The sequence below is a fragment of the Buteo buteo genome, chromosome 17 (assembly GCF_964188355.1).
Source record: "Buteo buteo chromosome 17, bButBut1.hap1.1, whole genome shotgun sequence".
NCBI classification, from domain to species: Eukaryota; Metazoa; Chordata; class Aves; order Accipitriformes; family Accipitridae; genus Buteo; species Buteo buteo.
The window spans coordinates 2437046-2458211 of record NC_134187.1 but is presented as its reverse complement, the minus strand read 5'-3'; the positions used below and the strand labels follow the sequence as shown (position 1 = coordinate 2458211).

At 40.5% G+C, this 21166-nt stretch overlaps 1 protein-coding gene across 10 annotated transcripts in view; it reads right to left on the bottom strand.

Moving 5' to 3' along the window:
- The window catches only part of HMBOX1 (homeobox containing 1), a 117305-nt gene that overhangs the window by 53171 nt on the left and 42968 nt on the right, over positions 1-21166 (bottom strand). For 9 of the 10 annotated variants that reach the window (XM_075048913.1, XM_075048914.1, XM_075048918.1 and 6 more), the window contains exons 2-4: positions 15637-15720; positions 2610-3089; positions 575-660 (exon numbers count right to left, since the gene is read on the bottom strand). In XM_075048913.1, coding sequence (XP_074905014.1) covers positions 575-660; positions 2610-3089; positions 15637-15659 — 589 coding nt within the window. In that variant the 5' untranslated portion in view covers positions 15660-15720. The remainder of the gene's footprint in view (positions 1-574; positions 661-2609; positions 3090-15636; positions 15721-21166) is intronic. The other variant, XM_075048917.1, reaches the window with a different exon arrangement.

Sequence of the window (21166 nt, the reverse complement as noted above, 5' to 3'; positions counted from 1 at the left end):
AAAAGAGAACTATTCCTCCTTCTAGGTAAAATCTGAGCTAATATGGTCATCCCTTCAACCTCACATCTGATTTTCATTAATCGTGCCTCAAAGGCAAATGATTGAAAAACTTCAAACTATCATAATCTGACTCCTGGATGTAGAGATACCAGCTATAGCTGTGTCTCCTGACTATTCACATACATTTTATAATATAAATACATATTATATCTCTCTCTCTTCGTACACAGAGATGCAGATACACATCTATGCCACACTCAACAAACAATTTAAGAATTAAGGAAAACCGTTTTCATTTTAAGATAAGAACTTCGGGCTTATTATAACGCTGTAAAATAAAATCTGCTAGCACAAGCCACAAAAAAAAGAAAAAAAGAAAAAGTGATTCACTGGGGAAGTTCCATGATGTGCGGGACAATGGGTCTTAAATCAAAGGCATACATTATCATGACTAAGCTGACAGATCTGCACTGCAATGCAGAAAGCCAAGCAATATTCCAACATCTGCACCGTGCACAGATAGGCAGTTAGACACAGTTTCCCAAAATGAAGAAAGGACTCCCTGAGCTCTTACCTGTTACCTGTGCAACAACTGCTTGGGAAATTCTCCGATTGGCTAGGAAGGCTTTGATTTCCTCCTTTATCACACTGCTGTCCCTCCTATCAAAACAAAAAACAAAAGAACACACAAAAAAACGGACAGACCAAAGTGCACTTTGAAGATGCAAAATGGCTTTATTTCCTTTATTTAGGGGACAAGGAGTGGGGAAGGCAGGCATTAAAATAGTCAAAGTGCCTCACTGGTGGACACTTCTTTTAACAAGTGTCACGTTTGATCAAAGTACCCTAGCAGGAGAATGGATGACTCATGTCCTATATAATTCATATTAGGTGCAGCACTGCCATATGGAATGTACAAAGTTTCATTACACAGGGATGAATAAATCTCTCATACCAGCATAAAAACCTCAGTCATAAAAATGAGGCACAAAAATAAAAAATAAAGGATAGCAGGGTCTGCATGGTTAGCTACACAAATGAATATACATACACAAGCCTTCTCCAACCTTTCAAGGAACAGACCCAAAGAAGAAAAGATTTTGCAACCTCTATCCCCCCCACCCCTACCACCTTAGTCCACAGCTTGCACTGAACGAACAAGTGCCAGTTATTTAAAGCCTTTGTATGATTTTTACAAGGTGTGCAAAGATAGTTCAGAAGGGACCAAAACTGTGCTAAAAAGAAAATAATTTGGAGGTTGCACAGGGACTGTGATATGCAGCAAATTTCAACTGCAGTAAACTCATACTTTTCCCTCCTCTTCTTCCCTCCCTTCTTGAGAATTAAAACCCAACTTTACTAGGCTTTATCATTTGGTAATTTCCCTTCCCCTTCTCCCCTCCTGCCCCAGCAGCATTCAAGGCAGATTCAAGCTTGCAAATGTAAATGCAAAATAAATGCTATGTTGTGGGTTCATTTTTATTTCTGTACCCAACACTGCCTGCAAATAAAAGTAGTTTCAGTTTAAATAAGCACTAAAAGCACTACCTGAGAGTTATTGCATAGGAACCCAAAACTCAAAGGAATGACTGAACTTCAGCAATGGGAACTCCAGCATACTGCTATACTCACCACCTTCCTGCATTACTCCATTATCCTGCAGCCAACAGTAAATGGAGTTGATCAACTTTTTCTTACTGCTCATCTCTAATCCTCTCCCCCAAAAGGTACACCTTTACCCTAAATCTCCAAACTACTGCAAACATATTTTCATCCAGGAGCTTATGGACCCTAGTTCTCTCACAGGTACTTCATTAACGTTGCAAATTTGGGGGGAAAAAAAAAGACATTCCAACATTATGACCAAAATTGTTTTGAGACATTTGGCCTTTCCTCTTACTTCTTTTTGCTATCAAGCCCACTGACTCTTGACTTTCATCCTCAGTCATATAATCCCCTCTTTTCATCTTTGCCATAATGCTGAAAAGGAAGCTGCTAAAGTAAAGGAAGGTCAGTCTGGAAAAAAACCCCACCACAACTGGCTCTCACTGAAGACTTCTGCTTCTTCTTTGTTATTTGTGTTTTCCTATGCCAATCTGCACACTGTGCAAATCTTAGAGAGTCAGCCCTTGCCACAAACTATAAACAGATAACATACATGCTCTGCAGATCCCAGTGGAAAGCATTAACCAAGCAGATTCCCTACTCCTCCTATATATGGAAGGAAATACAACTGGTATGAAGTAGTGGAGGAGGAGCCATGTGAATTGACACTCAGTCAGAAGTCTTCTGAGTAAGAGTAGGGCGGAAAATTAGTGTACTAACATCAATTTCAATTTTTGGTACAGCATGGGAAAAAATATTTTGACTGTAAAACAGACTGTGGGATACCCCCACACAGCCAGAGGTTGACTACACAAGACTAAGAGGCAGGTGAGAGGTACTCAGATAGTGACCATTAGGCAACTAGCAGGGGAACAGCTGTCTAAAGCAGTTCCTGCTTTCTTGATAATACTTATCAGTACTACAGCAGTCCTCCAACATGCAGATTTCTTCTGAGGGACTTCTCACTCTGACTTTCCAAACTTTTTACAAAGACTTCTACTAACCTCATCAGTTCCTCCACTTTGTCATCAATGTCCAAGTCCTCTTCAGAAGCTTCAAAACTGTACGACCTTTGAGCCAAGCTGTTTGCAAGTGGGTAGCGGGTAGGTGACATCTTCCCATTGAATGCAGACAACCTCTCGTTACTCTCCCTCCCATTCTGATTAGTAGTGCAAGGCTGTGGGGAGGTGTCGTAACTGTTGCTTGGTGATGGGGACATCCCAGAATGCTGGGTCTGTGTTGAAGCTGTGGCTGTAGAGGAAGATGCTGGGACATTGTTGGTACTGTTGCTGTAGGAACCACCTCCGTAGCTAGACCTTCTTCCAAATTTGTCACTATGCTCTTGATCAAGACGATCCAAGGTTTCCAGCGCGTGGAGAATTTCATGTCTGGTCATTCCTGTACGTCTCAGGCGCTGAAGCAGGTCTATCTGCTCTATGGTAAATCTTGGTTCGTCTGTGTAGTGAGACATGGTTTCCAGCAGACTAAAAACAAGGTAAAATATAAAAGCAAATACTTCAGTTCAATAGGTCTCTGTGGTACATGGAAAGTACCTCACCTGCAGTGAAGATCAATTCTGGTCCAAAACTTTAGGTCACACACATGACAGAGATGACAGCCCAACAGTCCACCTCCAAACAAACTCAGCAGGCAACATCCCATGAATGCTAGTGTCACTATGTAGCAAAAGGGCTTATTTTTTTTTTGAAGTAGTCAAATAGCACTTCTCTCTTCTACTAGCATTCCCTACACCTTCTATAATAAACCTGCAGTTAGTACCCTTTTGCTTTTGATAAACCACTGCTATAGAGAGACAGTGGCTGCTCAGTAATTAAGGCTGCAACTTGATTTCAGGCAAATTTTTGCCCACTGTAAGTATCCATGAGACAGAAGTCCCAGATTCCAAAACTGTTAGGTCAAGGCCAGATGTTGAGTTTTTCTGGAGAAGTTTTAACCAGTTATGACATGAGATTTATGACTCTCAACTCTTTCGAATCTTAAATACAAAGAGTTCAAGTTGCCTTAACTTTTTGTTGCTACCTTGAAAAAAAGAAGATAAAAACACACCTAGCGGAAATTCTAGTGGCCTGTAGGACCAAAGTTGATTTGTCTGAAGTCCCATTTCTGAAGTTAGTAACTTTTGAACCTGGAATGTTGTCACAGATCGCCTGCCCTAACAAGGAAAGTGCAGCACATCCAATTACTACTGAGCTTTCATTTAAAGAAATAAGTCTACAGCCTTTTCCCCTCCAAAGGCAGGCTTCTCATGTAACTCAATCATCATGGTGGCTCATCAAAAGCATTTTCAAGTCCTAAACTTCCCAAAGTGCCAGAACAATGAACACGTATTTGCTGCAAAGACCAGAAATGGAACTGAAAAATCACAATATGCTCCCTTAATCTCTTTTCCTTCCTAAGTCTCCTCACTACAGATCCAAATAGCATACAAATGACAAGATCACCTCCTTCAGAACTCAATATCTTGAGAAGAAGGGATGGCAGATGGAGGGCAGACAGAACTTGGCAAAGAGATCAAGGCATTTTCCATCCTTCTTGTGAATCTTCTTATGAGTCAAGGGTTTATTACAATTCCTGCATGAGAGCAGGGTGAAGAGATCACTCAGACTCCAGGAGACATGACAGAGCTAAAGTACAATCCCTACAAGTGAGAGCAGGCAAACAGCAGCCTCAGGAAAGTCAAGTAAGAGTTCCAAGGACCCTATGAAAACCAAAAGAGGGATGATGGATGTCATGATTATGCTAGACCTTCCAGAGACAGGGCTGCCTACTTTTCTCCACAAATTTTGAGATCACTCCTCATTTCCATTTCTGGATTGACACAGAGAAATCCCCAACAGGAGCCACAGAGTGACAAAACTTTTTCAATTGCTGCATTTAGTCTTTTTGTCAAATACATGAAACACATTAAACCAAGCCCACAGGTTTTGGGGGTGCAGCAAGTGAATCTCTTCAGAGGAGTAACATCTCACAACACAGACCTGACTAAGCAATGGTAACAGGTCTGTCCTTGAGTCAGGGGGTATAGCCATGTCAATACTAGCAAATTAACTAGCGCCCAGGAAGAGGCACCGTAGCATCTCCACACCATCATCTGCAGCATTATTAAATCATTGTAACTGTCTTTGGCACAGTTTTGGTCCAGCACAACCAGTGCACTCCTGACCAATCTGCAGGCTTTTTTCAAGATTCTGCATGGAGCAGAAACCACAAACACTCTGGCTGGATGCAGCCACTCAGTATCAAGGCTAAGAACGTCTGGTAGTATGGATGTGGCCAAGTGGCCTTGGGGCTGAAGAACAGCACAGAGAACTGGCTTGCTTAGCACAGCTGTAGCTAGAGTGTAGCTGTACAGACATGGTGCTACAAAGCCAGGATGCATGAATCCACAAAAATGGCATTTGCAGCCTGGAAAATACAGAAATAAGAAACAGCTCTTATCTTTGGCTTCATCAAGCAACTATTGAGCCCTTTTCATTGTTTCAACAGTGTGCAGGTGGGAGGAGGAAGCAGGACAATGCAAGGGGATGACTCCCATCCAAGAAAATGACTATGTGAGAAGACAGACTGACTACAGCCATATAAGTGCTTCAGTCCAACAGGAATGTGCTGTCCTTTGGACAATTGATTACTGAAAACGTACAAGCCATTTTAAATTTTAGAAGACAAGCACCCAGATTACTCTACTAAAAGGAGGACACAGCAGCCAATGCAGCAGTAGACTGGCAACTGACTGGAATTGTAACAACTAAAATTTGGAAGTTGCATCTCAGACTGAGACATTCAGAGCTTGACAAGGAGCATTTGGAAACAGACATTGTGTTCTAGGTTTGGCCTCTGTGTTGGGGGAGGCAGGGCTGCTCAGTCCTTTTCTCCAAGCTTTGTGAAAAGAGAATTGTCACACTGACTCACTCACATCACAAACTGCTGTACACCCTGAAAGCCCCCCATGTCAGGTCCAAGTAGCATGGTTTTAAAGTAGAAAATTGCTTCTTAAACATCTGGCCTTGAGATGTTTTCACTAGATATGCCAGCTTGCCTTTCCTTAGAGATAAACCTATTTTTGGCATTCCTTACCTGTATTTCTAATGTCACCATTTGCTGGATCATTTATCTGTCAACACAAAGTTTCATGTGCTCAAGTACTTTGTTGAACTGGAGAATTTAATGAACCAGAACCTCCATCCAGAATTACCTCTACTCAAATTCCTACTTTACCGACTCTTCAACATTTAATACTAAAACATACTTTAGATTATCTAGTTTAATCTCCCATTTGTCACAGACCTAGAAACCCAAAACTTTTGGCCTTCTAGCCTCGTGAACTGAAAAACTCGCATCTGACAAAAGCATGACTTTCCAGATAGTTTCAAAAATGTCAAGCAACACAGAACTTATCATTTCCTGCAGCAGTTTGTGGCCATGGCCAGTGATTTCCTTTAAAATTTGGGTGTGATTCCTAATTTCTCTAAAATGTCAGGGCTGAGCTGCTAGATCTGGGTTCTTCAGGCCAAATTAATCTCCTCTGGTGAATTACACATTATCCTTCAGTGAATCCTAAGTATCCTTTGGTGAATTACTAGTGAATTACAGATAATGAACTGCAGTGTTCTCAAGATGCAAAAGAAATGGTCAAGCTTCTGTTGTACATGGCTCCATGTGGAAAGTGCTCTGGCCTCCAATGTGTCCCACTTTGATGCAGTGGGGACCCGCTGTGCACATGCAGTAATTTCCATCGCACAGGGATGCAAGGACTGCTGGATAAGGCCGTCCTCTGTCGTAAGAATAAGATATTTGATGACTTCAACTTGTGTTCTACCGAGTCCTGTTATATCTGTGGGCTGCAGAAAGTAATCTAGGAGTAGCAAACCTACTGTCAAATTAAGTCCATTATACTATGTTTAACACCATCACTGGAAAAAAGTTGGCAATTTGAAAAAAAAACCCAAAACCAAAATCAATGATTTGTCTGTCTCTCCATGGAAAATATTCTTCTAGCCCTCTAACCCTTTTAGACAACTTCTGTATAATTTTGCAATGCTTAAGAAGATAAGAACACCAAAATCAGATACAGTATCTCACTGCTGGTCTCACTAATGTCATATACAGATCTAAAACCTGCCTTGCTTTTGCTTACATACACAGCATATATTGCATCTGACATACTTCTTTATTGGCCTTCTTGATTTTGAACTCCTATACACATTTTCATGTGTTTTTCTACAAAACCATAGGATCTAGAAACAATGCTTCTAAGTGAGTTTTATGTATGGAAAACAACTGCAAGAACAAGGAATTTTCCATTAAATACCCTAAACAAATATTGCAAAATGTGGTATTATTGAACATGTTCCAACATTGCCAACTATCTACTGCTTTTTAATGAATAACTACAGTAACATTATTTAGAACTGTTATTCTAGCAGGGCTTCAGTTATTTTCCCTTTTTAAAATATTTTAATAAACTTACCCTATTTAAAGATCAATTTACAAAGCAGTTAAGTAAATCAGCCATTTTAGAATCATCATAATTTCATTCACCTCATTAATTAATGGATATTCTCCACTACTTCATCCCCCCCATATTGCTGTAAGAGCCTCTTATCCTCCAGAACTCCTCTGGCTAGCTATAATTCTATTTGCTTCCCCCCTCTTTTTCCTTGTGAAATACAATCAACAGCAAAAGTAATAAGAAGTAAAATAAGATAGGGACAAGCAGAATGGTTGGGGGTGTGCAGGAGAAAATAAAGCTAGCAAATACTTTTCCTGAGAACAAAGACTGTGGATCGACTGCTTTGCTGTAGTCAAAACTTTGGCAAACTTTGCTGCCAGTGTAGCAAAATATCCTCAACACTAACAGATCTTAGTTTATAATCACATGCTCTATCTTCTGATCAGTTAGCAAAACTCTCACCAGTTACAATGGGCTGTCAAATTTCCTTGGGGAGATATCAGAAAAAGAGAGCCAACCAAGGCAGAATTGTCATGCATTTTTCCCCCTGAAATTCTGAAAGCAAGACCTCTGCAAAGTACTAATTAAGCTCAAAACTAACATTGACCAATTTTTTAACAACTGGATCTGGCCCTTAAAATGAATCAAGTTTATTTAGATCCTGACAGAAAAAAAAGGTAGCTTAAAGTATCAAACATATTTACATTTCTTACATTAAGGTGGCAGTCACACCCCAAGTGAGAGGGACCAATTCCACGTACTGTCTCTTGGTATCTATAAAGCATTAAAATTTCATGCTTATCTTCCGTGGCTCATCCAAAAGGAACCTGAGGTACCTGAGTATCAGATTGAAGGGAGAACCATAAGGAGCTAAATAAAAAAAGAACTTATTTTCCCTCCCAAATGGACAGATATAAAATAATCAGCAGGTCTCAACCAGCCAGATGCAGCATCACTCTTTTTCACCTGAACACCACTTTCTGGAGTGAAGGCTGTTTAGGGGCATAACTGCTCTCAATACCATTGCTTTTCCTTGTCATACCACCAAGACTTATTTAGCCTCTTTTTTATTGAATTTCACCCTTTAGATATGGGACTCCCTCCCCACTTTGAAAGTACTGATCTTGAGCAGGGGTACATAGCCATGGGTATTCCTGATACAGAGGTGTTCTCTTCCCTTATTTTCTTGCATCTCATAGAGAAAAGTAAGGAAAAACACAGCAAGGTTTTCTCACTTACTATCATGACCCAGGCCCACACAGATACAAGAATCATTTACCTGACACTAACTTTCTAGATGATGGAACACAGCAGAATAATCCCATAAAAACAGCTATGAGCTAAGCCCATGTCCAATTGAACTTGCAGAAGTTCAAAGCAATTCAATTACCCATTTGGGAATAAGGCCAGAAACCAGCCTTAACACCTCTAACACTTGAGAAAATGGCTCTGGACTCTTTAATGATCACAAGAAATAATTTTTTCTACTCTTCTACCCACTGTACATGAGTAGGAAGTACTCTAGCATCGCTGAAAAGCTCCTCTTCTGCAGAGGTCCTTCTCCAAATTTCCATTAAAATTCATCACTGCTTTATCTAATAATCTCTGCAAAGCTCAAGACTTACAAAACCAGTTGCGCTTTTTGATATAAGACCTCTATTTGATATAATCTGCATAATATTGATGTGGGCTAGAGCCAAAGTGTTCAGAACAGGATCCTAGGTCTGGTAATTGGTTTAAGAATGATTCTGATAAAGTCACATCAACTGTGGCGAACAGGATAAAGAGAGATGCCAACTTCTACCCTTCATTGACATATGGCATATACTGCTGGTCCAGGGTAGGACCGTAACAGCACTACACTGTCCCATTAACAGTATCTCCAGAATCTGTAATCTTATCTTTTATAACACCATCATTTATTGCAACATAACACACACTTTCTTGGTGTCATTGAATGTCTTCCTTTAAATGGAAGAGCAAAATCACAAGGTAAAGTTGTGGCTTTTCAGCTGAAGTAGGTTATCTCAAAGTATATAGCAAAAAGATTACCTTCTACAAGTAGTTAACTAAACAAGTGTTTTAACTATCACAGTCTTTCTCACAGCTTGAACTCCTTAGCCTGCCAGGTTTTTTCCCTTATGTGCATATAGTTACTAGTGAGAACTCCTATCTGAGTAACTGTGGAGATGGATGTCCTCCAGCTATTAAAAACACAGCAGAGAGAGCGGCTGTGCTGGCTTTGCATGCCCAGTCCCCAGACCATGCACCAGTGTAAGGATCCTTGTTCGGTATGACTGGGCTGCTACGTTTCCTTTCTACGTGAGGTCTCTGGTCTAGACAGCAAGCAAAAATGGGTATTAAGGATGGCATTGCTATTTCCAAAGGCAATATAATTTGCTTATCAACCAGCCTGATGCTCGACAACCTAATTCACATGAACTACCGCTCCGGATGCTTTCTATCAGAACCAGTGACTACAAAGAAACTCTACTTCCAGCTGCTCAGTCCGTTAATTTTTTAACCATGCTTTGTATTATGCAAGCTTGTTTCCCTCTCCATACATTTTTATGAGATCCAAGGACCCAAGCTAAGTTTCATTCACTCCTCCTTCCTTTTCTGTATCTCACCCACCGTTACCCATCCCAAAGGAAGCAGCTGGTTCTTACAAGATGCTCAAGAGGGACTTCCATTCTGAGCTATAGCTGTTCCACAAACAGAGCGTTTGACATATATCACAAAGTAAAGAGTGCACACCATGCACACACATTCAGTGGCAAACACTGTGACCCATCAAGTGCAGTTCTAAGGCACTGTTGGAACAAAATTGGGATGTTTAGGGCATAACACTACCTAGTTTTCCGAAATTCAAGCTTTGGCCTTTTCTGTTCTTACTGAACAAATGCATCTCCTTTTATTCACAGCCAATTTAAATATATCAGAAACGCCCAAAGCTTTGCACCATATTAAGCAAAGCTGCCTTCAAAACAGTAGTTGATGCTATGAATTCTGGGGCGTAACAGAGGATTAAGGATCTGACTCATCTAAGCCAACACTTATGCTCATCAGTTGCAACTCCAGTATTTTCAGTGGAGTTGTACCAGTTTTCAAGAGAGAAAAAAAATCAGGCCTTAAGTGCTCATCATGTCAACGAACACAGAGCCATCCTTATCCATACGTTAGCATAATTATCTCCTGCAGTTGCATCTCTTAGTTCTGATTTTCAAAGAGGGCTCTACTCCCATTCATCCTGATTCACAAACAAAATGTAATGCTTGTAATGACTGCTCTCATCCCAGAGAAACGAAAGCCTCACATTGCAGCAAGGAGTGAAATCAGACTACAAGCTGATCTATCGAGGTGAAACGTCACCGGTTCTGTTTATGAATGCAAAACACTGTCTTATGAATGCAGAACACTGCCATACGCTTTCGATCAAAATGGTGACAATTAATAAGAGCAGCCTGAAACTTCTGAAAATAAATCCAACGTAATCAAATACTCACCGCTACACAAATTATAGAAGGCAAGCCGAGAGCAGAATATCAACATATCATTTCTTCAGGAGGCTTCAAGTTTCTCAGCTAGTTAAAGAGCCCCAAACCCAGATTCACTACTGCTACATAAGCTGTTTTTCCACTCAGTCTTTCAAATTCTTCACTGCCAATAAAGTATTTTTTACTGGATGCTGACACACTGGCAGCAAGCAAACCCTAGCAGTTTTGCCACTGATTCCACTTGGGTGAGTAACTTACTCTGCTTTATACTATCCGCTTTACCTCTTTGGGAAAGAGAGAGAGAGAGAACTTGAGATCGATCTTACAAGGCAAAAATATAATATAAATGCCAATTATTATCATAATCCAAGTCTTACAAAAGGGACTGACCTCTGACTAAGCACAGGGCTGGGAGCCAGATACTTCTGAATTCTACTCAAGGCACAGACTGATTCACACTGACACCTTATCTGTCTAACCCTAACCTTCCCTACTTCTAAAATCTGGGTTTCCTACTATTGTTGCAATTCTACAGCAACGAGGCAGGAATTCAAACTTTGAGGCTGGATTCAAGGGCAGAAGGAGGGGTCAGAAGGACTAACAAACAGAGAGAAAAAGCTATAGTGGCAGCAGAGTGCTGAACCAGGGCCCAAAGCCCAAACCTGTGCCAAGAGCAAAGGAGGAGCTCTTGGATTTCGGAACCGAAGACTAGACTTTGGATATGTAAGCTCCGTAACAGAATCAGGGCAGGACTTGTGCACTTGAGTTACACAGCTAAGCAAATCTCAACAAGACACCAAAATAAGTGTCTTTAACCCACATAAACAGAGTCATCGTGCCAATAAAACTGAGACATGGCTCAACCTAGACACCAGACTGGCAAGTCACATATTTTCAGCTGTCAAGATTACAAGGATAGGTATACTGTTGTCTTCTGCCTCTTACAGTTCACTTCAGAATTTGACCAATCCTTTATTAAAATCCAGACAGAATCTCAGAATTCTTCTCTATTAATTCTGCTAGCTGGAGTACCTAAATACTTGAAACACATCTGTCTATAGAATATCCCTGTGAGGCAGGGAAGGAAAACTATGCTAATTTTTGATACCAAGAGCTCACAGAAACAGGCTAGCCTTCAGACAAATCAAAATGACTTGTTCAAAGTCACACAAGCATTCTGCAAGAAGGCAGACCAAGTACCTGGCCAAACTTTGAGTGTTTTCTCACCACACATACAGCCATCCTACAGAGTCCGTCTATAGCATCAGATATGACAAGGTGTAGGACAAGCTTCAAGGAATGCCATCACCAGGATTTCTACCACCTCAATTCCACACATAAAGAAAAAGAGACATTCTGAAGTATTTCAGGCACCTTCATTCTCCCTCAGAATCTATCACCAGCAGAAACAATCAACACACTCTCTTTAAGAGAAATTTTTTACTTCAGAAAACTAAAATCCAAACCCAACAAATAACTGAAATTTACCTTTCCCTGATTTTGCGCTTAACTACAAAGCAAACTTTCTTCTGCTAGAAAACAGTTTGCAAGTGTAGTTTTACTGGCACAGTCTTAGTGAAGACAGAGATTATACTTGGAGAACAACTCAGGAATAGGTAACAGTGGCTTCTTGAAGAACCTAAATCACAATGGCAAAAACATGGGCTTTTGGCCAGTTGCATCCATATTAGAGTTTTATTTTATTTAAAAGCATTTCAAAAAGAAACACACATCCTAATTAATGCTCTTAAAACAACAAACATTTCTTTGTGTAGCCCAGACCTGAACTCGGGAAATTTCCTCCTGCATGACATACAGAAGACCCAGTCTATATTCTCAGGGCAAGTCCAAACCTTTGTGTGTCCTGCTCAGAGCAGGAGGAGAACACCTACAGATACAAGTCCTGAGGCTACAGATACATGAGAGAGGGTGAACTGACCTACGACCTGCTCTTCTGCCCTTCTGCATAGCTCCAGGACTTGGTGGCAATCTCCACAGACCAGTTCAGTTCACTAACCCAGCAGGAAAATCTATCAATCAACAAACCAACCCACCCATAGCCAGTTTCTGCCTGGGTTGTCAAGCTGAATTAGCTTAGAGAAGGCTCTGATGATTGCTCTTATCAACTCAACAGATGAGGACAAGCCAATTTGGCCAAAAGCAGAAGTAGGCATAAGAGGCACACATGAAACAAGATTTCTTTTAGGTTCCTTTCAGAGTGGCTTAGCTGCCTGTGAAATCATGAATTAACTCCTCTGGTTTATCTTAAAGTAAAACTAAGGGCTCAGACAAGGCATTGTTTCAGTTAAGGAAGCTTAAAATGCCAGCTGAACATTCCTTCAGCCACCAACTACTTACACGATACCTTGTCACTGAAGACAAAAAGAGCAAATTAGCTGAGTCCTCTTTCACCCAGGTTTAATTAACGTGTTTTGTGTCACATTTCAAGGAAGCTGGATAGTTAACACAGCTCAGCCGTGTGGTGACTTTCTAAGCCACTGTAACTTCACCGTCTGTTCTTCAGTGCGTGCTGACTTTGGTATCTTTCACATACTTGTTCCTTTCTTTCTGTTGTTTTTCCTAAATGATGACAAGGCTTCAATCTAGTTCTTTTTCATCTGCATTACTCATACTTATTTTCTTTCCGCTCAGCAGGCTTTTACTCACTCCCAAGACAGCTCTGTCATTGTTGGCAGTTAGATTCAGAAGCAGCAGCCTGATAATTCAGGTAAACTTTTAAGTGATGATGTTGAAACTGTCTAGTTCTATCAGAAATTGTATTTTGAGAGATCGTTTGAAACATACAACAGAAATACTGATGGTCGTATCTCACTATTAACACATATTAATTAATCAATACCACCAAGAGCCTGTGAAGTACAAGTAATTACTCCCATTATATCTTCGGAGAACCCAACAGAGATATACTTGCCTTGACTACAGAAGGCCTTAGTTTCAGATAAATGACTAATTCTTGTGAGACCAAAATCAAGAGTCTTGTGTTCACACCATGCCTCAAATTCCTCTCGAGCACTGACTCTCATCCAACTGTGGATAAAAATTAGGTGGGTGAAATGGTAACTGCAGCCAGCTGACTACTTTGCTCTGCTGAGAGAGGATGCTGCCCCATGGTAGGACTAACCAAACTACTCTCTAACCATGATAGTTTTAAGACTGTTCAATTTTAATCTTACTCAGTATTTAAAACTTTTTTTTTTTAAAGACTCTGTTTTCTTCTTTCTCCTTCCGAAACCACGATGCCCACTTATCTTTTTAAAAAGATATCTATGGTTTAATCTGGAAACTTTATACCTGAATGGGTCACCTTGGCCCATTTCATCTAATTTAATACTCTCTAATCCCCTCCAAATAGGTCCACCCCAGCTTTCACTCAGTCAAAAATTATTCACCTATACTTATATTGCTCTCTCGATGACCATATTAACTGCACATATTCTGGACTAAATTGAAAAAGCTGCTACTTCTCTGATGGAGGGTGGCAGCTGATTTACAAGGCACATCAATGTGCAACAACGATTCCAGAAAGCAACAGAACAACATGATATCCAACTAAAACTGCACAGGGGCAGAGCATAACTGAAATCTAGCTAAAGCACAGGAAATTAGAACTATATAATTCAAAGTTTGGAAACTTGTGTTAAAAGTCTGATTCAAAGTTAAAGCTGACAGACTGTCCTTGTGCTCACACAAAGCACAGAGGAGCTCTAAGATCACTCTGCAAACTCTGAATTACCAGTATAATAAAGATGCACAGGGCAGTGTGGCCATACCTCCAGACTTCTTTCCTGCTGTGCACTAGATCTTTACAATTTCAAGTGGTGATTTTAATACTGAAATCCAACATATTTTCAGCTACAAGAAAGAAGAGGAGGTGGCTCAGGGGACTAGCAACCAAGTAGGAAACCACTAGCTTTGAACAGAAGACTAGGCCACCAGCAATAGAAAATAACTAATTAATGGTTGTATCAAGAAGTCTTTTTGAAATACATTGGTACTTCAGTTTCCAACACGAAATCCCTGGCAGTCATTACTTTTTGCTGTGACACCCTCTACAGAAGTCTGTGACTGCACTGCCACTTGCACTACGAATGTCCACGTGCTAGATGAATAATCTTCATCCTTGAAATAATCCATCTGGGAAAATTTGACTGCATTCACAGCAGCCCAGTTTCTTGCTACCTATTCTGCACACAGGATTTCTCTTTCCAACTCAGTCTGACAGAAGGTACAATCAGATGTCAAGAGGTCAAAGTATCTCAAGAGTCTGATTGCCAGTGGACAAGCATTTGGTCATGCCTATAAAAGAGGTATGGGGAACAGTGATAGAGAACTGGCCAGTGAGAGATACGGATGACAGCACAGTACAGGTCAAGCCTTTCCTTTCAGCCTGACAAGCTTCAAACTTTGAATACATTTGCTTATTTATTGAAGAAACAGCATGGATACCAATTACATTGAAGATTCATGACAGAAGTCATTTAAAAGAACAAACTAATAGGCTCAAATTCAAGGATGAGATTCAGACAAATTCAATTCATACTGGGATTCAAGATACAGCAGTGGTTGCTTAGACCAACACATCCAATTCCAGTCTTAGGTTAGGTGCCCTAGGTGTTCTGCCTTTGCTATATACTACTATATTAATGGTGTACTCATCCCCCTTCACCAAGTCTGTAGTGGTGCTAAACTCTCTAGCACAGCTCTGGTATCCCTCTAGTACATTTAGTAGATGTATGGAGATCTCTCCTTTAACACTACCTTTTCTCTGATCAAGGCTGAGTTTCTAAGAACCGCATGATTTTCCTTCTCTTCAAGTGACAGAAAAGTAGTAGAAATAACATATCAGCCAGACCAAAGGAGGAATTAAATGCTACTGTTCCCTGGTTTAAATGTCTAGGAAATACCAAACCAGTGGAACTCTCCAATTTGGCCAGCTGCTGATAATCATTGTAACAATTTCTCTGCAATTTTTAAACAAATTAAAAGAAAAAAACCCCTCCAAATAACTCTTAATTTTTGTGTGTTTTTTTAGCTTGTACTTACACTACTGGAAAAGTTCTGAGCATACTTTACATGGGGATGGGACGTTACAAAGCCTCTTGAGGGTCTTCAGTGTTATTCACCATTCTGTAAGACACAATTAAAATAGACAAAAATGTTAGAGATTTCTGTGAAAGGGAAATACATTCTGACTTCTTGTTATCTGGTATACAATTATACAACCAGCTTACAGAGGGCAACCTTACGGCAGTTTCACCAGGCAGCAGCACCAAATCACTTCTCGTTAAACAAAAAACTAAACAAGGACAGGCCCCTTAAGGATTCTTCTCAATCACCCAATACATCCCTCTGCTGAAAGGCAGTAGAATGTATACCAATCACTAAATATAACCATGGTTAAGAAAAATGCTCCCTGGAACCACTGAATTTTCTTATATAATCTTTCAATCTTTATTTTTTAAATGGATTGTTAAAGCTTCACCCTCTTTCTTGCCCTTGCCTTCAGCGGGAGCTTTGACATGGTTTGCAATGGACCCATAGTCTTAAAGTCTGATAAGTAATCTTTTACATCCAAACAGCCTATGAATTATAACGACTCAAGTTATAAATGGATACTTTACAGATCTAAAGAAGGCCAACCAGCTGAGTATTCTGAGCTTGTGCATGCCCATAGGTTAAAAACTGGCAATGTTCAATCACATTACTGTGGATAATCTGTAACTAATTCAGACCCATATATAATCACAGACATATACTTAAATGCACATGGTAGATTCCTAAGGAGAAAGCTGATGTCTGGTAGTGTAATCAGTCCAGCGACAAAAATTTAAATTACAATTGATTTCTTTTGGCCACAAGTAAATTAATCTATGCAATCATTTAGCCTTATGACAGTTACCTACCCTTTTAACTCACAAAAGCTATTAAAAGGATTATTTGGCTAACATCCGCAAAGAACTTAGAAGACAAGGTACTATGTTCTGAAAAGGAATGACCTAATAGAATTTTCTTTAGCTATCACTGCTGATGTCTTTCTCCACAAACTAACACAGACTGAAAGTGCTTCAAAAGTCAAACTATCAACCAATGGGAAAGAGAAAGGCAGGCTATTATATCCAGGCAGATGCAGAAAGAACTAGAGAGAATATTTACACTTCAGGTTATAGGCGTATGTAAACTGGAATAGAAAACAAGTGGGCAGAGTAGCACAGGGATTTGCATGGGATGATTTACTCTGCTCCATAAAGAGATGTCTGTAATACTAGCAACCGAGTCTTGTGGATGGACACATCTTGGCTCTTCTCAGTGGTTAAGAGTGGTCCAGACGCTACAGCATGACTCTTCCTCTATCACACCTGCTATAGGCTTTGGGGACGAACCGCACCTATTCCAGACGGAGTCCACTAGGCATACACAGACTATACCATTGTTTATGTGGCTTTTTTCTTTTTTTTTCCTTTGTGAAAAAAACTTCGGAACTCTCAGGGCAAAAGGCTGGCCTGAATGAGCTTTTCCAGAAGTAGCAGCAGTCAGTTTCTGGCCACCAACTTTCCCACAGGTTTTAAGCCTGCCCCCACATGATTGCTCCCACCCAGATGTGGCAAAGGAAAGCGCTGGGTGTTTTTGGGGAGGGAGCTGCTGAGAGCTGGCTGCTGCCATTTCCAAAACAATTCATTTGCCCCAGATCTAGGTCTCAAGTTGCCTTCTTCCTCTCCAGGAAAGGAGGTCACCAAGAGCAAGGTCACAGACAAGATGAGTGGTCCCAGCAGACTGTCACAGGTCATGTACTGTGGCCTGGGAGAGAAACTGTGACACCAAAGTACTGATGGATGGAGAAGACAAACACACAGGTCCCTCGCAGTCAGCCACCCCAAACCTTTTAAAGATAGTTCTACACCAAAACACTTCTCTCTTAAATCTCTTAAACTGCCTTTAAAAGATATTCCCTGAAGCAGTCACAAAAAAAATATGAGATCATGCTGTTGACTTATTGCCAAATTTTGAGTTTAATACAGAGAGCTGTTTTGTTTTCCAAAGAGGAACAAATTAGACTTAAATATATATAAACTTTCTGAAGGTCAGAGAGGCTAATGATAGAGAACTGGATTTCTTGGAGAAAGATTTGCTTCCAGGGTGAGGAGTGTGGAAGAAGCAAAGAACAAAACCCACAAAGGAAAGAAAAGATCACCTTCCATCATCATGAAACGCAGTATTAAAACTGGAACACAAGGAGATGAGACAGAGAACCAAAGAACAGGCTGTAGTAACTCAGGTGTGAGATGACAAAGGCAGGACAATGATATTAGTGATACTAATGGAAGAGAAAAACAATGGTACAGACCTCAGATGTTATAAATTAAGAACCACTACGATCTAGACAAAATTTGGGATGTGAACAGAGGAGGAAGAAGGAACTTTTCTAAGAGACTCCAGATCTGTGAGCGCAGACAGGGAATGATAGCATTTCAGCAGAAATAAAGGGGAGAGAGTTCATGAGAAAATAAGAGACATTCTCCATTTTTGCTATGTTAAAGGTTGAGGCAGCAGTATTACAGTCTGAATGCAATCGCGAACTGTCACAGACAGAGCCAAGAGGTAAGGCAGGTCAGGGAATCCTCAGGTCTGCCTTGGTAGCTGGACTTGTGAAAGCAAATGCAGTTACACAGAAAGGAGAGGAAGCTAGTGCTTCCTACGTCTGATGCCAGAACAGAACGGCTGCTATTGAAAAGGGTTACAAATAGTCTTTGACTCGATGTTGGTCTAAAGTTCAGTGGCACAGAAATACCTTCCCTGCCCCCATACCCATGTAAAGGTTGCTTAAATGTTTTTGTAATTTAAGGGCACATCAGATGGGAAACAAGCAACCCCTCGCCTATAATTTTAGACAAAAAAATTCAACCCAAACCAACAGAACTTCCGTCACCAACAAATCACGATTCTGAAATCATGAATCAATATCCCTTTTTACCTCAGTCTCCTTTTAGCATAAACCAAAGCACCAAACCAGGTTTGATCTCAGCAGCAAAGGCAGGTGTCACCACTATCTATAGTTGATATGCAAGTAAGAACTCACAAACCTTTGCCCTTTTCGCATTATTCATTAAATAAATTATCTGCTAACACAGGGAAAACACTACCAGCTCCCCTTCCTATTTCTGGTACAGACAATAAAAAAATTTCAATATTAATATGGAAATCATGGCCACAGTTGTAGAATCAGAGGTAATGAACAATCTTGTCCCCAGCTTAAGTTGCTATAAAGGCAGCTTAAATTTACAATGGATGAGTCTTCATGGCAATCTGTTTTTCAGATATTAAAAATCTCATTTTCTCGGTGCCAAGGACAAGTGGAAGTGTGAAGCACTGGAGTATCAACTCTGCATTTGTCTCACTTGACATGAAATCATTCTCATTTTAGTTCAGATTTTTAATACATTCTTGGGATCCACTTCAGTTTTCTTCATTTCTCACTGTATGCAATTAAATGTTTTGAAGTATAGTTCACCCTGATCCACAACAGCCTGCACAAGCAAGGAGGAAGTCACTTGGTAAAGATGAGGTTGGTACCATTTATTTGGAAGAGAAATAAATTTTCCCTTTTAATTTCTGAGTGAGTCACATAGTAAAAAAAATAATGCCATTACTTTGTATTTCACCAATACCTTCCTTGGTAAGTTCTTAAAAAGGGCTTTACAAATAACAAATTAAAAGCTTTTATCCTTGGGAAAGAGAAACATCACCATTTTGTCAAAACTAAAACATGAGCAGAGGGGCTTCAGGATAGTACATAGGATAGTATCAGTGGTTGAACATGGTATCTGCTGAGGACATAGGCCCCACTACTACAACAGGACTATTACCGTACCAGCTATTGAAATGCAGAAGAACCAAGTTTCAGCTTGCTGATAAAGCTGGTGCATTGGATGGTGAAGAAATTCAGCCCTGAGAATGAAGTTCTACCACTGCTGAATTTGCAATAAAGGCAGATTCCCCACCCCATGCGTAATTAAAAACCAATCCTCTCCTAGAAGTCACAGAAAATTTCAAAATTTAAGTCTTTTACTCAATGTACAGCTTAAGGTCTGTAGGAATCATTAGGTCTTCTGGCTGGACTCTGTGTGCATGTGTCTATAAACATGGGCTGTTATATTTCACCCACTTCACCTTCTCTACACTGAGGCCAGCATAAAGTAAAACAAACCTGCTACCTGGCTTAACTTAAGTCCAGAAGATATCTTGCCTCAAAAACAGCAAGAGACCAAGGATCCATCCATTCTAGTTCATTCCAGTGGTTAATTACCCTCTCCATTACAAATTCGTACTTGATTTCTACTTTGAGTGTGTCTGGCTTCAGATTCCAGACAGTAGCTCCTGTTAAGCTTTCCTTTGGCAGCTTGGAGTCCTTTATTCTTGGGAGATGTTCAGACAAGGCTGTTGTTTACCCAGTGCTTTTAAAACTCCAGGTACCGCGTTTGCATCAAAACTTAAAGATAAATTCATCTGGGTGCATGCACAGAAGTAGGACTAGTGTCCAAAATACTAAAGCTAATCTAGGACTCTCTAGCCCATTTTCCCAAAATAGGCCTATTAGGAAAAAACCAAAAAACTCTGCCATATGACTTGAGGATGTGTTACACTTGTGCCCTGGAAAGCAAGGTTAAGAACCTTCTCTATGAACTGCCACCTCCTGAGCACACACTGTGGCTTGGCGACATGCAGCATCCAGTTTCATGCAGTCATTATGCCACAATGCAAAGAGAAGAGTTCTTAAAGTCTCCAGGCTCCAAGTTACTTAAATATCACTACTTTAAGTTAGTACATTGATCTGTACTTTGAGCATGGTCTTGCGCAGACCCTCAAGAAGGTGTGCAACAAGCTCTCATCAAGAACCATTGCTAAACAAGCAACACAGTCATTGCATTTGCTGGAGCTTCTGGGTTACCTTGAACAGATGTTTGCAAGGAGCATGTTGGCTCAGTTGCAAGGTAACAAGGCATGAATTGCTATGGCAAAGATCTTAAGGGACAGGTTGTGACCTTCGAATCACAGAATCACAGAACAGTTGAGGTTGGAAGGGACCTCTGGATGTCCTTTTGTCCAAGACCCTGCTCAAGCAGGGGCACCCAGAGCCAGTTGCCCAAGACCATGTCCAGATGGCTTTTGAGTATCTCCAAGGTTTGAGACTCCACCACTTCTCTGGGCAACCTGGGCCAGTGAATCAAAAGGAGCAAGAGAGCGTACCTTTTACAAACACAAAAATTCTTCAAGAAGCTGCTCAGAAGTCACCTCCAATCAATGCTGTTTTCAGTCTTATTGTGACTGTGTTGGTTTACCAAACCCTTTACAGTACAACCCAGGAGAAAGCCATATTTTGGAATTATGGTGAGGGAATACAGTAGCATCCTGCCAAGCTTACAGCACAAAATTTTTGATGGGATCCCCTTCTTCCTCAGAACTCTTTACCTGAAGGGAAACCATCGAAAGAAGTCTTTTGCCCTTCAGAAGAGACACACCTCAATTTTACAGTAAAGCTACAGCTGGTAAACTTAAAAAAGCAAGCAAGTAAATCATT